The sequence below is a fragment of the Nesoenas mayeri genome, assembly GCF_963082525.1.
Source record: "Nesoenas mayeri genome assembly, chromosome: 1".
NCBI lineage: Eukaryota > Metazoa > Chordata > Aves > Columbiformes > Columbidae > Nesoenas > Nesoenas mayeri.
Window position 1 is genome coordinate 114362460 of NC_137541.1, and position 18166 is coordinate 114380625.

General features: G+C 35.5%; 1 protein-coding gene across 1 annotated transcript in view; it reads right to left on the reverse strand.

Annotated features, from left to right (window-relative positions):
- CFAP47 (cilia and flagella associated protein 47) overlaps positions 1 to 18166 on the reverse strand; it is a gene marked incomplete at both ends in the record, with an annotated part of 301064 nt that overhangs the window by 182579 nt on the left and 100319 nt on the right. The window contains 6 exons of the mRNA XM_080353150.1: positions 7360 to 7446; positions 8925 to 9013; positions 9543 to 9638; positions 9860 to 10010; positions 15470 to 15582; positions 16078 to 16212. Coding sequence (XP_080209276.1) covers positions 7360 to 7446; positions 8925 to 9013; positions 9543 to 9638; positions 9860 to 10010; positions 15470 to 15582; positions 16078 to 16212 — 671 coding nt within the window. The remainder of the gene's footprint in view (positions 1 to 7359; positions 7447 to 8924; positions 9014 to 9542; positions 9639 to 9859; positions 10011 to 15469; positions 15583 to 16077; positions 16213 to 18166) is intronic.

Consider the following 18166-nt stretch of genomic DNA (forward strand, 5'->3'; position numbering starts at 1 on the left):
TTAACCTAAACACCTTAATTCTCTTAATGACAATACTGCTTTGCAAGTGTATTCAAAAGTAACAGATATACTTGCAAAAACAACTTACAACAAAATCTTTGCTTTTTTCTCAAAAGCAAATTGTGCTTCTAACCATCATCTTTCCTTGGTATTACTTTATATTTTTCCATCCTTCTTCACAAATTCATATCAGTGTTGACACAAGTTAAGACTGTGCAGTTACATTTATGGAAGGAGAATTTTGTTTAATTTACAGCAAGCACAGAGCTCATAGATGCTGAAAACTGTACTGTAATGTATGTCAAAAAAATACTGTAAGCAGAGTTTCAGCACTAGAGTCAGGTTTAATATTATCCACACATAAAAGTCATACTCTTCTAGTAGTAAAATTTGATTAACCTCCTCATAGCAAACAATTATTGCATACAGCATTTGATAGCTATTGGGTGTCTCTTAAAATAAATAATTAATCTTGCTGGCCTAAGAAAAAAAATCACAACCTTAAATAAATGGACTTGTAAAATTCTCAGAATATGTTACCTTGGAGATTCATTTTAATACCTATACTTAAAGGCCATTTTTCAGAAAGGAAAATGATCTCTGAGGTATGCAAGTAAAACATACTATTTATTCTGTACTTACAAAAAAGGATCTCACATAAAAATACAAAAGTACAAATTTTATATGAAATGTCATCTCTTTCAATGGTTTATCTTTGAATTAGAACACCAAGTAATGATTGCAAAACCAGAGACTAGAACAGAAGAAACACTGTAAAAATAACAAATTGCTCAAAAGATGCATGAAAAAAGGATAACTTAAAAAGTATATTATGTGAACATAGATCACACACTGAGAAGATACAGATTACAACATATTTCTTCACTGGGGTGAACTGTGCATTGAATAAGTCCTATTTTCAGAGTTCAATGACAGAGAAACTCATTGCATTGATTTTACATGGTGTTGAATGTCTCTCTCTGTAAATTTACTCTCACCCTAATGAACAAAGCATTTGAATATAAGTGAAGGGAAAGGGAAATAAAACTGTGTTGTGGAAGACATGTACCTTGTGTTTCATTCTTCTATAACAAAAAGAGACAGTATCTCATGATATAATAAAAACAAAAGGAATATAGTTAAGATCGGGAAGGTATAAGAAGCACCGTTATAATTTCAGTCTGGCTTAATCCATCCTCTTTCAATACACAGAGAAATAAGGAAATTGATTCAGCAGAATAGCTTAAAGCTGCCATAAAATAAGTCTACACAGATAGTTTGCTGTTCCTGGGTTGGTGCAACCCCCGGTATCAGTACAGGCTGGGAGATGAAGGGCTTGAGAACAGACCTGCTGAGAAGGACTTGGGGGTACTGGTGGATAAAGGATTGGACATCAGCTGGCAATGCGCACTTCCAGCCAAGAATGCCATTCATATCTTGGGTTGCATCGAAAGGAGTGTGGCGATCCTGCTCCTGTGATCTGCTCTGGTGAGACCCCACCTGGAGTCTGGAGTCCTGCATCCAGCTCTGGAGCCCTCAGTGCAGAAAGACATGGACCTGTTGGAGAGGGGCCAGAGGAGGCCACCAAGGTGACCAGAGGCTGGAACAGCTGTGCTGTGAGGACAGGCTGAGAGATTTGGTTGTTCAGCCTGGAGAAGACAAGTGTCCAGGAAGACCTTATTGTGGCCTTTCACTTCTTAAAGATGATTTATAAGAAAGATGAAGAGACAATTTCTACCAAGGCATGTAGTGACAGGACATGGTATTACAGTTTTAAACTAAAAGAGGGGAGATTTACATTAGATACAAGGAATAAATTCTTTATTATGAGGGTGGTGAGACACCGCAACATGTTATATAGAGAAGCTGTGGATGTCCTGTCATTTGAAGTGTTCAAGGTCAGGTTGTACAGGGCTTTGAGCAACCTGATACAGTGGGAGATGTTCCTGCCTACAGCGAAAGGGGTTGAAACTAGACGATCTTTACAGGTTTCTTCCAATTCAAACACTTCTTTGATTCTACGGTATTAAATTCACAGTAGTGTCCTATCACACCTTACACACCAATCATTCTTCTCTATATTAACTGTAGGAAGAATATCACTGCTGAAGGACTCAAGACGAGCTCCCCCATCAAGCTTATGCATGTGTTGTGTAGATACAATGGCAAAGGATCAGCAATCTACTTGTGAGACTAAGAACATTATATCACACTGTAGATCAGGTCTTTAAGTCTGATAACTCAGGTATTAGATGTGTTTTGGTTTAATGGGGGAATGCTGACCACGTAGCTTCACAAACTGCCTCTCATTTGTTTTGGGTTTTTTTGCAAACACAAGTTGTCCCTTCCAAAGCAAATCAACAAAAAGTTCTGCAAGAGTAGTTTAGAGGTGAGGGCTGGTTTAGGAGGGCACTTCTCAATTGCTTGGTATAAAGACCTGTTTGAGACAGACAAAATGGCAGGTGTGAATACTTTCAATTCATTCTTGCCATGGTTTAGTCCAACTGGTTTGAACTTGTACTACAAATTACTTACATACCTGTGGACAAGTAATAAATAGCTTAGTAGCTATCGCCTCTGAGTTGCCAGTTACCTGTTCTTACATAGCACCACAGAGAGACTGATTTTGCCATGCTATCAGCTATGTCAAAAATCAAAATTGAAAGCAAAAATCACTTGTGCTGTCAACATAGTCTGCATACATCATCATGTTGTCATATATGTGCAATGGTGTGCCTTTACTCTTCAGTCCAGAGTCTAAACAAGCCAATAACTCTGTTTTCCATCCAACAAATTCTCAGAAAAGGAAAATTACTTTACTTTCTGTATTTGGAGCAGAACTTACTAGATTAACTTTTTAGTTCTTTCCCATTCCAGATTGTACATGTTACTGAAGCAAAAAGAAAAATAAAAAGTGTCAGGCACCATGGGGAAATCTTAAGTCCACACAGCAGCGACTTCATCAGTGAATGTCAGAAGACAGAAGCAACTAAACATTTTATTAGAGAAAGGATACAAGGAACTGCTTACTAATGCAATCAAAATACTGAAATATTTGGACACAAAACTCACATCTAAGATATTTGCCGGTTTCCGCATGCTATAGGGTAGTCTGTGATCTCAGGACAAAGGCTAGGATAGAAAGTAAAACAGGAGCTGCTCAAAAGGAGTAGTATGGCTTACATAAATATAGATGGATTTCTGATATATTCTGATATATATATATTGTGATGACTCCTGATAGTATGTATTTAAACAATATTTTCTGAAACAGATATTAATGCTGTATCTCATGACATATATTACACAGAGACACAAAGGATGCTTTTAGATCTTCATTTTTTTATTTATCTTATCATTAAGTAAATACACGTACTCTAATGTAACTCCTTGGCACATTAAACTGCTTAGAGCAAAAAGTGTAACAAAATTCAGAAAATCAAAAATATTTGGAACCTGTCATTTCTCTGGTGAAAAGAAAAGTTAACATTGAGAAGCTATATACAATATTCTGCAAAGCTTGACTTGAAATTCATTAATTAGTGGTTCCTTTTTTGCTTTAGAATGAGCTTTTCTCAATGCAAAAATAATATCATGCTTGAAAACTACTTATGGGTGTTTTTATATTAGAATACCTAGGCCATGTGACGTGCATGTCTCCACCTGGTTCTCCTTCTCCTACAGAGAGTAGACCATGCTGGCACACAGATGGAGGCCAAGAATTATAACTGAAGCGTCAACGACTTAGAAATGCATAAGGAAGTTCATAACTTGAAAAAATAAAGGCACATGCATCACAGTGTATTTGAAAGAAAAACTATGCCAATTGGATGAAAGGAAGAACACTATCCTTCTCACCAACCATCATTCAGTTCCCTGTGGACAAAGAGGTCTTGCCTGCAACCACTGAATAACACCCTGCCGCGGACGAGGACCACTGTTAGATATTTTTAGCTTAGCCAGCACTGTGTCCCAGTAATGATACAGTTTGTCTAGGCTCCAGTTTCAGATTGGGATATCTTTCCAGTCACAGTGTGATGAGCCCATGCCATAATGACTCAAGAGTTGGTCTCCTCTTTGGTATGAATGACACTGCTTTGGGTGCCTGTGATACTGCCAGAGGGGAAAAGTGAGCACTAAGAGGGTCACCTGCCAGGTAAAGCTTGTTCCAGGAAGGTTTAAAATAGTGTGTCTGACACATCTGGAGGCATAGTATGAGGACACAGAAGGAACTATGAGACTGAGAGATCCATTTGGATTTGCACAGACTATTAAGTTATTAGGATTGAAGCATGGAAATGGCATCAATCATGTAGACACAATTACTTAGAGTGTAAACACTGATTGTACAGTAGCTTTGTTCATGGAACACTTAGGTCAATGGGCTCCCATTTTGTAGAAGGCATTTTTCAGATTTATCAAAAAAAAAAAATATTTCAGATAGGATCTTCTTAGTTATGAATTGTACACATACTAATTTTTTAAGACAAATTTCAGTAGTTTGTTATGTTCCATTCAATTAACATATCTTCCTAAAAAGAGTACCTAAGTGGCTTCTACTATGACAGATAACAGAAATATCTAAGATAATAGCAAATCAATACTGGAGATTTCTAAAGAATTAAGATGCCCTCAAATCAGTTACAGTAAGAGTTAGGCCTGCATGTTTGACTAAAATTAGACTTTGTAGACTGATTTATTTCCTAGGATAAATTACGTTGAAATATTACCATGATGAAAAATACTGTTCTATTTCAACAACTTCTGATACCTCTAAGTACAATATACTAGTAAAATCTGTAGACATGGATGGAGTTACCATAGTAGCTCTATTATTTTTTCTCTCTTTGTGAGAGGCCTTGGATAGTAGTTTTAGAAAATCACTGTTTTGCCCTAAGAGAATATTTAATAATAGCTATACAGTTTTCCAAGTTATTTCTTCTCTTGCTTAAATTAAAGATGAAGACTTTACTCTGGCATATGATAATGGCATTTGAGTTCTAAATGTTATCTGTCTCTCCCATAGGCATACAAAACATTAATATTGACTCTTTAGAGCATCACATTTTGAAAAGACCAAATAACCTTTTTGGCAAAAAAAATATCAATAGAAGCAATGCCCTATGAAATCAAGCCAACATTTGTTTAGTAGGTTGAGGGTTTGGAGATCTTATCAGAGTAACTAGTGTTCACATACTCTTTTTTTCTAACATGCATTACATGAAATATGCATAAAATCATGGAATGATTTGGTTTGTAAGGGACCTTCAAAGGTCATCTAGTCCAATCCCCCTGTAATGAGCAGGGACATCTTCAACTAGATTAGTTTGTTCAGAGCCCTGTCCAGCCTGGCCTTGAATGTCTCCAGGGATGGGGCATCTACCTCCTCTCTGGGCAACCTGGGACAGTGTCTCACCACCCTCATTGTAAAAAATTTCTTCCTCATGTCTCTCCTGAATCTCCCCTCTTCTAATTTAAAACCACTAAACCTTGTCCTCTCTTAATATGCCCTGCTAAAAGTCTGTCCTTATCTTTCTTATAGGCCCTTTTTAAGTATTGAAAGGCCACAATAAGTTGTTCCCAACTCTCTCAGCCTGTCCTCACAGCAGAGCTGTTCCAGCCCTCTGATCATCTTGGTGGCCTCCTCTGGTCCCTCTCCAACAGGTACTTCAACGGGTCTTTCCTGCACTGAGGGCTCCAGAGCTGGACACAGTACAGGCCTTGCTAAACGTACCTGCAGGTTTTGTACAAAAATCATTGTGCTGATTCTGGCTGAACATTTCAGAACTAACAATCATTAACCACTGGAGGTTCAGCTATTGCAGCACACATACCAAACTGTAGGTTAACTGTATGGGGACACAGGACACTGGCAATCAGCGCAGTCCACAGAACACAAATGAGGAGCAGACTGGTATTGAATGCATTCACCTGAAGTGTCTGTGTAATAGAGTTCTGGTAGATATAGTATTCTTTCTTGATATTATTTCTAGGCTGGAATATTTTTCACATGTATTGCGAAAGGGCTGTTGATAGTGTATTTTCAAAGATAGACGTCACCTCTATGAGAAGAAACCTGATTGGTTACGCTTGGATTGGCTTTTCTGTCAAGCTGACTTGTTACTTTTGTTGGGGTATTTTTTTAGCTACTATCTTATTCCAGCTGATGATTATAAATACTGCTCTATGAATAAATAATTTTAAAACATGGGTGAAGTGACAGAAGACTAGAGAAATGGACCTTTATAAATTGCCGAATATGTGAATGCAAAATCTAACGTCAAAAAGACTTAGAATTAACTCTTTCAGTCTATGGCTGAAAAAAGTAGATTTATTAAAGTACCAATTATTAAAACAGTGCAATTTTTAGTATCTGACAAGTTCTAAAAAAATATTTCAGATATTTCTGGAAGTTTTTTCCTCTACACTGAGCCACTTCTAGAGAGGGTCACAAAATTAGTTCTCAAACTTTTTTGATTCTATCTTTTGCCTTTAACCTTGACTATTAGTGATTCTGATTTAAATCTCACCTCTTCAATGGCCTCAAAGTTTTCTGCCTTGTTCATCTAAGTTTATTGGTATTTATCTCACTGTCTAACAATCAGACAGTGAAGGCAAAAATACCTTCTTTAAGACTTTAAGTCTTAAACATAGATCTTTGTTTATATATGTCCATGACTCCCATTCCAATTACTCTCTGATTCTTGTTCTTTGCCATTTTATTATCTTTACCATGCTTACTTTGAACTCTCTTTCTCCCTCCAATTTCTGTGTTAGAAAATCAGTTCACAAGTAGTCAAGCAATCATGTTTAGACACAAAATGATATTTATTTATATCAATATATTGCTACTAATAACCTCTTATTCTGTTTTTGCATCTCCAGGAGCCTACTGACGCTGTAATGTTTTACACTTCAGCACAATTAGAATTCTATAAACTGCCTATTTATAAATAAAAACTGGACCTTATTGTTGCTTCTTCAAATACCTCTATCTTCTTCATTTCTAGAATCAGAACTAATCCTGTTTTAGTGAACAAAAACTAGCATTCAGCATTTCAGTCACCTAAGTCACATGGCTGGCCCTATGACAGCTTCAGTAGTTCACCTTTAAATGCTAGTTTCTCTAACACATTTTTTCAAATGGTATATTACACACATTATTATCTTTTATGTCATATTAATATTTTCTCCACTGTTTAAGTTATCTGCAAAGTCTTTTAAAATGTTACATAATTTTATTATATTTCCATAGAATTATTTACAATAGGCATGTACACAGCTGTACATAAACTTGTAATACTAATAGAATTGTATAATTTAGTATATTGTAATTAGCAACTGCCATTTAAAACTCACCTGAATGTCTGCTCTTGTTTTACTTGCCTGGCTTGATATACTTGCTCTGGCTGCATTAAGTAACTTGTGGATTCCAGTAAAATGACCCTGGAGTATGGCAAATACACATAATCAATCATAATTTTAAACTTGCAGAATTAAGACAAAACTTAGTTTATTCTAAATTTTAAATGAACACTTGATAAAGAGGAGTGTTATTTTCAATTGTGGATACTTTAAAAGAACTTTAAAAAATATTTAAACTTTTTTAAAAAACTTTTATTTAATAGTTTATTAATTCTTTAATAGTTTCAGGTCCAGAATTTACAGCTTTTGGAACTGACATTTACTGTATATTTGACACAAAGGCAAAGAGGCACTTACATTTTTAATTTGTCCTTTTCTTAAATTGTAATATATTATATACCGAGTTTTAAGATTTTTCAGCCCAGTTTTCTGAAAAAGAGTTGCTTCCTTGATATCAAAAGTACTTTTCCTAGTGTTATTTGCAACTAAGCAATGCACCATCTGATAGATCATTAGATGGTTCAAAGCACTGCAAACATGATATAAAGAATCTTTTATTTTAGATTACTGGTTACCCAAATTGATCATTACTTCAAGAAGTTGTCAAGTAGCTTTTGAGTGATATACATATAAAAATAAAGTACTTCATCACCTTTAATCTATTATTTCCAAGAGATTTATCCACATCACAGAACTGATTATAGGCAGTCTCACTGACCACCTCAAGGACTTCAAAAAAAGATGAAAGCTAAATAAACTCATATGATTCCTACATAGGAGGCTTATGCCAGAGCACACTGCTGGAGCAGTTAAAACAATCCCGTTACAGGTGTCTATACCAAACCTATTCTGTGGATGAAAGAGAAATTTAATTTGCAGCCTATGCAACATGTATATTACACAGATCAGTAAAACAACATAAAAACGTTATGGAAGAATGGTTCTGGTAAATAAATTAATGACATGAACCAATGTTCAGGTCTGTAGGCTAAAGACAAAATGTGGCGTCAGATCGCATAAATAGATTTTGAAGGGGCACACCACTCTTTTATTAAGGAAAGCAACAGTTAACTCTGCAGTTCTTATATCTATGACGAATACAAATGAAAAATTAGATTAACTGATAGTGGCATGAGCCCCAAGGCAAAAACATGTTTTGGGTTTTTGTTTTGGTTTTTTGCTTGCTTGCTTAATAATTTAAACAGCAAGATAAAACAGATTGGGGAAAAAATAACCAACTATTAATTAACATGGTTTGTTTCTTTTTGGAAATCTGCTGGACCTCAGCCAAATACAAAAATACAAGCAAGGTTCATGAACTCTATTTGATTAAAACTCTAGCTTTATTGCTTACACTGAGATGAATTTCAATTAAGGCTTATTTATCTTCTTTATTCATTGCTATATCTTCCACCTCATAGTGCTTGTAACAATTTTGGTAATGTAAATCCCTATAATTTAACCTCAAGGTGTTACATTTTTAAGGACAAGGAGAAAATTATGGAAGAGTTGATAAAACAGCATGATCATTATAGAGCTGTCTTTAAAGCATTGTCTACCTGAATATGCCCTCATTTCTGAAGGGATTAGTAACATTTAGGATAACTTTCTTCAGTTCATAACATGGTGATCTGCATTTTAATACATCCTAAAAAAAAAAATCGAAAGTTTACATCAATATAAAAAAGTTACAAAACAGCATTCGAGTATAATACATAACCAAACAGGAAAATATTAGAAGGAAGAATAGAACCATGTATTTGACCACTAGTGACTACAAAATTAATGTAATTTAATTGTTAGTTTTTGTTGCCAGTGAAGAGCAGTTAAAGCATATTTCTTTTAAAACATGTATTGAACTTCACCATATTTTAGATGCTCTTCAAAGTGACAGCACAGGGCCAAGAATCAAACTAGCTTTTTGCCTTCATCAGTATTTATTGCTGTGGTATTAAGAGGTTCGTGGGGACAAAAAGAGAGGTCTGCTTAATGAATGTTTGATAACAAATGATGGAACACATGCTTAATTCTGCACTGACTATTTCTAGGACACATCTTAAATCTAAAGAATGTCTTATGATAAACAGCACAAATAAACCTAGCAACATCGAACAAAAGTTTGCTGTCCACCTGTATCTGATAACTGAAATAATTCGGCCGAAGGAGTATACCAGCACCTTCACAATTGAATTTCCAAAAGCATCCATATGCTGAAAGAGCTCCAGATTTATTTTCAGAGCAATCAGTGTAGAAGTTTTAAACTTTTTCAGGATCTAAGTGTGATATATATTCTTATGTATCTTAGATATCCCTTTATGCTTCTTTCTGCATGTATTAACATATAGGCTAATATTGGAAATCTGAAAATTCATCATTCAAAGGCTAATGGTGATGGTAACTCACATTTTAATTCTTACCTCAGTTCACCTTTGTTGGATACAACATACAGATGAATATTTTTGTTACAATATTAGTCATACACACATAAACTTACAGCAGGCTCAACATGTTTAACTTCAGATTTCAGAGAGAAGGTCAGTGTGGCGCCACCTATTCCACCCACACTCTTTGAGATCAGCAGCAACACAGCTTCAGCAGGGCGCAGGAAACGACTAGTGAACTCCACATTTACGCTTGTTTGTCTCCTAGGCAAAATAATAACAATAATAATAGTTCAAATAGTTACACATAAAATTCTAACTCAGAAATGTCATTTCAGGAGCATGTTTTAGACACTTTGTAAGGCAAGAGGTCTAGAAAAGTCATTTATTTATTCTGAATTACTTTTGTGGAGTTCAATATTCTGCCTAAGAGCACCATAAAACATTCTAATAAAAGAACTATATAGATAGAAAAAGAACAATATTGAGTACTTATTTCTTTTTATGACCTCAGCATGTAGCTTAATTTTATTTCCCACATACACTAGCACAGGAAATTCTTCTGCCTTATATTATTACCCTAAGTTAACAACTGATTTACTTTTTTCTCCCCTATTTGAATAGTTTTTTTGTGAGTTAAACAGACATCCTGTTATGTATGTTGTGAGGGACATCTAGATGGTCTTAATCAAATCCTCACTGAAGTTTGATAAGGAAATTAGAAAAAAAAAACCTTCAGAATACTTAGCAAAGTTGAGTAACTAAGAGGCAGAAAAACCAAAGTTCTCTCATACAAGCAACAGCTCATGTCTCTGACAGGAAACTGGAGAAGGGGACATCACATGGAATGAGAGCTTAGAATAGGTAAGAGTTGAGTTTAGACTTTATTTCCATTAGTCCTGCAATTAAGCAAGTTCAATAAGAAAAATTTAGTTGATGAAGTTCACACTCTGAACCTATCCTACATTCTAGTGTGTAGGATAGAATCTAAATGTATTCTGTCATTCCACGCTTAAGACAAGAGCAGAGAGAGCTTTCTCTAAACATGAATATACCTAACAACTAACAGTGGTAAGTGAAAAATGACTATTATGTTTTGTCTGTATATATACTTACACAAGTAAGTGCTTAAGTAAAGGAATTGTAATAGCCATCAGCATACCATGTCTTCAAGGGCATCATGTTATTTTACATTTGGTTCACAAGTTTCATAATAAGAGCTACTTTTTCAAGTGAACTCAATGCAAACATCTCTTCACATAAGCTGATCAAAAGGATGGCAGAAGTTCTATAAAACTATGTTGATAGGAGTAGTAATGGGATTTGTCCCTGGATGGAAACTTTCTGGGAGATCCTTTACCTAATTCTTACAATGGACCAGGTTAAAAAAAAAAAAGGAGGAGAGGGAGAGAGAGAGAGAGACAGCGAGCGAGCATTCCTACTTAAAAACTATCTTGAGACTGGAGAACTGGAAGGTGATAAATAGAACATCAATATCTTAAAAAAAAATAGGGAAGATCAGAAGAATAACAGACCTTTAAGCCTCAAATCTATACCTGCATTGTAGTAGAAACAATTATAAAGAATAAAAGAACAGGATATCTATAAATGATACCTACTATAAACAAGATCTTCATAAATGTGATCTTACTGGAAAGAGTCAACATCTTTAAAATGTAGTTCTGCCTTATAAACTTACGGGAATTCATTAAAGGAGTTCAACAGGAACATGATTGAGGGTGATTTAATTATTCTATTTCTAACAAAGTCCCTTTCTATAAACTTACAATGAAACTATCAGAAAGGAAGGAAGCACAGAGAGAAACAATAAAAGAAGCAAAGAAATTATGTAGGAACTAACACTTCTTACTAAGTAGGAAGGCCATTAATCAAGTCCTCAAGGGTCTGTGACAACTGGAAAGTAAGGAAGTTTACTGATGTTCTAAGTTGCTCCAGGTTGTGAGGACAAAAATTGACAGAGCAAAGATGGTAGGACCTTTTGAGACAACAAGATGACAAGAAAATTCAGTGTACTTAGATGTAAAGAGATGCATACAGGGAAAGCAGTTCTTTGTTTACATAATATTGTGATCTCCAAGCCATCATAACTCACGATTGAGAAGTCATGATTTGCAATAGATAGTCTCATTAAAATATCAGCACAGTGATGGGAAACATACAATAAAGCAAATTAAGTGTTAGGCATAATTAGAAAAGGAACAAAAAACATAGATCACCACTAGGCCACTAGATCCCATTCAAAGGGCTCAAAACTTAATTACAGTTTACACTTCTTTACCTCAAAAAGGATACAGTGAAATTGGGAAAAAAAAAAAAAAAAAAAAAAAAAAAAAAGAGCTCAGCAAACTGCGGAAAGGATGACTGTAGATTATAGAATTAACTCAACATGATCTCTAGGCTTAACACCTAGTTATCCTGGTATATATCACCCAGAGTTCTTCCTAACACCAAAAATCTCAGGATCTCAGTTCTGAGAATTGATGATGAAATCCTGGAAGTTCTGAAAACTTGGCTCTTAGAGCTTTCATGTTACTGCTGCAGAGTCCCCAGACGTTACAATTTTTGACAGTGAAGAGCTGCTAATCTCCGCAGAGTCTGAGGCTCCTAAGTCACCCTGCCATTCAAAACATCCTGGAAAATGTATCCTGGGACTGCCTGAGATATCCACTCCCAAAGTCACTTTACAGATCAAGTTTTAGGGATTCTACTGTGCTCTTGTCACAAATAGGAATGACAGAGTAATGGAGCGTATGGAACATTCTGCCTGATCTTTGCCTTCTGGTTCATGCAACAGCAGAGAAATCTGATTTGAATTGTCAACTGTTGCCTTCTGTGGCAAAGCCAGCATTCAGGGAAAACACAAAGCGGTTTTTTCTCAATTCATCTGTGTTGTAGTCAATGTAAACTGAGGGAAAATTCAGCTCACGGAATTGTTATATAATCTTGTTCGTTCTTATATTATTATAACTAGCTCTGTCCATAACCACTTTATTTGGGGCAGGGGTCAAATATTCTTAATTTCTTAATCAGCTCAGTGTGCACCATCTTTCAAAACTGCACACAATTGTCTCTCTTTTATTTGCTATACTTCAATACAAGAAAAGAAAGACAGAAAGTTGTTTGGAGAGATCAAAGTTGCAGAGTTTAGGGCCAATAGAAATCACTAGATAACACAATTCAAAGTAGTTATACATTGCAGGCCATTACCTGCAGTCCAAACATCTTTTAGTTGCTTCCGATAACTACCAATTGGCAGAAGCATTTCTCTGAGAAAGCACCCCATATTATCTGAGGCAGAAGACTGGAATAAATAGTTTTGTGAGGTCACTTCCTGTGCTATTTCCAGTGTTCTTTGATTTGCAAAACCCCTGCAGTTAAAGAATTTGTCATTCAGATGAAGTTTCTTCCCCTCAATAGCTAATCAACTTTGTAATTTCAGGTTGAATTTGTATAACTCCAGCTTCACGCTGTTGTTCTTATGTAAAGGTTTGTTATATATCGTTTGCAGTTAAATAGGCCCCTTTCCCAGGTAGGTACTTATAAGTATTGATCAAGTCATCTTCATCATTTCTCTTGTTAAGATACCCAGACTGAGTAAACTATAGGTATGTCTACACCACATAAGGCAGCTTAGAAACCTTTATGCTCTTACTGTTGTGAACTGCAAGTCTATATGGCAGATTGCAGTGCCTGGTAGACTGGGAGTCTCGGATCAAAGATTAATTACATTATAAGCAAGATCTGACACTCAGCTACACTGAGAATGTTGTGATGCATCCCAAAAGCCAGAGCAGAATGACAATATAGTCTTCGGAAGATTTCCCAAATGTTCAGTTGCTTAGGATTAAAGCCAGTTTCATTTCAACCAATTGACATAAAATATTCATTCTTGACAGGTATTGGGTGTAGGTGTCAAAGTTTTGGTAGCAGGGGGGTGCAGGGGTAGCCTCTGTGAGAAGAGACCAGGGTCTGCCCTGTGCAGGACACAGACAGTTCCAGTTGTCTCCATAACCGACCCACCACAGAACACAGCTGAGCCCATCAGCCAAGCTGGTGGCATCTCTGTGAAAGCATATTTAAGAAAGTGCAAAAATATCAGAAAGGCAGAGAAGTGAGGAAAAGAGGAAGAAACAGCAGTGGGAACATCAAGGTCAGAGAAGGACAGGTAGAGGAAGTACTTCAGCTGCCAGAGCAGATATTTCCCTGCAGCACGTGGAGAGGACCACACCAGAGCAGATATCCACACTGCAGTCCATGTAGGGCCCCATGCCAGAGCAGTTGGATATTTCCTGAAAGAATTGTGACCCATGGATAACCCATGCTGGAGCAAATTTTTCCTGAAGGACTGCAACCTTTGGAAGGACTCAGGGAGCAGGAGAAAAGTGGGAGGAGGAAGGAGAAGCAGAAAGGAACTGTAATGAAGTGACTGCAGCCACCTGCTCCCCATTAACCCCTGTGACATTCAGGGTCACAGGAGGAGAAGGTAGAGGACTCTGGAATTAAAGACTGAAGTTGAGTCTGGGAGAAGAGGGTGGGGAAGAGATGAGGTGATGTTTCAAATTTTGTATTTGTTTCCCACTACAAAAGTCTATTTTAACTGAAAATGAATTTAAACTTCCCCTAAATCAAGCCTGTTTTGCCTATGATGGACATTGGTAAGCAGCTTCCCTGTGTCTCTCAACCCACAAACATTTTTAGTGACATTTACTTGTGTCCTGTTCTTTGAAGTTTTTTTTAAAGTGAAGTGAAAAACAGTTATGACATTGACCTTTCAGAGAAATACACGATATTTTCAAGGATTACATTTTTATGTTAATTCTTATTTGAAGTTAATTGCAATGAAAATGGAATCAAATCAGCCTCACAGCTTGCTGAAAACATAGCATTACTTTTTGTCCCTTTTGCATATATTTACAATAGGCGTATCATTTAATACTGAAATATTGATCATCCTTAAAGAGCACTGTATTTACATTGAATCTTCTTGAATTTGACAGTACAAATTTGAAATTTTTCTTCATAGGCTATTTTCATACAAATGTTGACCTTTGTCTTCACAATCTCTAATCCATTTTATCTGCAAAAGAGTATCTTAAATGTACTTGCAGTCTAAATCTAAAAGCTCTTAACTGACAGTCAGTCACTGCTACAGTTCTCATCTTCACTAGTTAATCAGGGATTAGTGAACTTCCTATATCTAGCTACATACCACAGAAAGAACCAAAGGTACTTAGTGAACAAAAAGACACAGATAGCAACATTCCATGAGTATTACCAAAAATTTTAACAACCTCATGTTTCCCCCAAATCAAATCTCTCCAAAAATCTTAGATTGATTTTAGAAGTGTAACTTAGAGAAATAACCACATTGCATCTCCAACAGTTTCCATCTTGGCGGGGATGGCAGATGGGCACAAAAAGTAGTAGTCTAACACTACTATCAAACCTGTGTCATGGTCTCTTAAATTCCCAGCTATGCTTTAAGATTAAGAAACAGAAAATGAAACCTGAGGAAAAATAATTTTTACATGCTCATGCTTCCACAATGCATTGATGTAAAAAATGTGAATCAAGCTCAGAGGAGAAATGTCAATTTTAGTTGGGAAAAACTATTACTATTATTACTCATCACTATTAAATTAGTAGGTTTATATCTCCATACTGATAGACTTATCAATAACGCTAAAAAAATCATTACTTACCTAGGGGCAACGGTGAAAGTGTTTCCTTTAGGTAATGAGAAATCATCAGCATCTCTTCCTACAAGAATAGCATTGTACATCAAAGTTTTACTGCTTGGGTTTTTCAGACGTACCTGTCAAGAAAAGAACAAAATCAGCTGATTTTTATTCAATTTTTAGAGTATAAAAGGTGTGCTCTGCAGCTAAATTCCAAAATAAAAACTAAGGATATCACAAAATAAGAAAGTACCTCATATAACTAGGTAGATCATTTTTCTTCCTAATGAATATAAACTTTCCACAGACTATTCAGCCTCAGACTATTCCTTTTACAGTGTACACTGCACTCCTGTGCCTGTTAATCTCTTATTCCTCTCTTTCCTTAATCTCAGATTTGTAAAATTTGTAGATTATTCCTATGCTTATAAGCACAGGGAAAAACTGCAGCAGAAGTTAGGATCCCAAGCCTGAAAAGAAGAAGAGGCGGCATGTTTCCATCTTCTACAATTAGTAGCCAAATGACATGAAGCCCATTCATTCTTTGTAGGACAGACATAATACAAACACAGAAATATATAGAGTGTCTTAACCTTGTACTGCTACAAAACTAAATTCAATGGTATTAGTACCTGTTTAACAACAGTTTCATGGAGAGCACCTGTAAATTCTATAGTCTTCTTGGGTAAGTAGTGAGGGAGACTCTCATACAGGTAGACACACAAAATGAGCATCATGACTGGGTTTGGATCACAGATGTCCGTGGCCTAATATGGAAAACAAAAAAAAAAAAACAGGTTCTGTTCAAGTTTTGCCTGTGTCATTTAGAGACACAAAGAACAAAACATTTAAGGTAATTCTTATTATACAAATATTTTCAACCTAACTTTTAATAACTGAATCAGGCCATAACTAAAATTAATATGAATCTTGTCACTACAAAAAATATTTTATTCTGGAAGACTGCTGACATGCTCTGGTAAAAAAATCTAGGCTAAAAATTAAAACCACCTTTTTTCCCCAACAGTTCAGCAAAAACAGATGTTAATTTTATTAAAATGAAGCAAAATAGAAAAAGCAAGTAAAATTCACTGACTGGAAAAACATATATCTATTATCTTAAAAAAATATACATTATATATATTTTAAAATATTTCCATCTCTATGTAAAATACCATCCCAAATACTCCTAGATACAGTTTTGCAACTGTTTCTGAAGACATTTTTCACCATTCAGCTAATACCTATATACTTATTTTTATTGCAGGTGCCAAATTGCTTTACAAGAGGTAGCAAGTATTACTGCATCTTACACATTTGATTTACAGATATGAATTTAAATGACAACTGCAAAACATGTCAAAACTTCAGTCCTCAGTGATTCTGGTAAGTCACAAAAAAGAGAGAGGTAGAAACTCCTCTGTCAAATACATGAACTTTTCAGAGGGCTAATCAAATAGTAATGAGAGTTAATGATATAAGCAGCTTCCCAAAAATACAGGCAGGAAAGATCTAGCTACAGATTTAAACAAATAAGATTCTGTACTTCCTAAAGCAAATTAATTGAATGAAGTATTTTGAAACTTCATGCTTATTAACTTATAACATTATCAAAGTAAAGATGTCCACAATATACTAAATAAATTCATACGGAAAAATACACACACTTGGGAGGAGATTTAAGCAGCAAATCATTGCATTAACATCCCATTAAAAGGCACTTTTTTACTTCAAGACATTTAAGTCAAGACATTTTATTTTGATCCCTTAACTGAGTCATACAGTACAGCAATATTTTGAAAAAGACAGTCCTTTGCCTAATGCCTGGAAAATGACTATCATTTTAAATCTGCTCACTTTACAGGAAAAACTTTGCCCAACAGCCAAGCAAAAAACCCCTAATCTATTGTGTTGTTGCTGATTGTCACTGTTACCCTCTCTAAGCAGCTTGCATGGGTTGCACATATTTATAGGTAACCTCATGTCATCACTTTAGAATCAAGCTTCTTTCTTCACATATTTTCATCATGTCATGAATTTGAAGCTGTAAACAGCTTAATGAATAGACAGAGCACTTTTTTATCTATTTTAACATTGACCTGCACATTACTTACAAGCATTGTATATACATAAATTCAACTTCTCTTAGATCTGCAGGGTCATGTGAGGGAGCCAGGAAACAGGTAGAAGACACTTTGAAATCCCAAGACTTAATGTTATGAAACAGCTGTACTACTTGTTTTTTGAACTTACTAGGAATTTGACAACCTCTAGGAGTTACTTCGTATTCAAATACATTAGTAATAAGGAAAAAGAGCATTTTGCAGTCAGCAACTATTGAAAGATTTGCAACCATTTCTAAGGACATGAACAAACACATCTCAAATGTTATAATATTCTTTTGTAGCACAGGTGTACTTAGGATACTGAAGACTACATTATTTTTACACTGTCCTAAAAAATGAACAAAAAACCAAAAATGTACGTCAAAAGGCATGCCCTTTTTGTTTATCTGGAAGACAAATGAAGAGCAATACACAACCAGTTTTATTGAGAACATCAGTTTCATTTGCCCAAGTTTTATTTATAACACCAGTTTTGTTTAGAAACAAGTATACTGTAGGGGAACTTAGTGTATTTCATAAGTGCAGACATGGCAGTGTATCAGTGGACAAAGGTCTAGAAAAAAAAGTCTGTGCCTTGCAGGCAAAAAGGGAAATC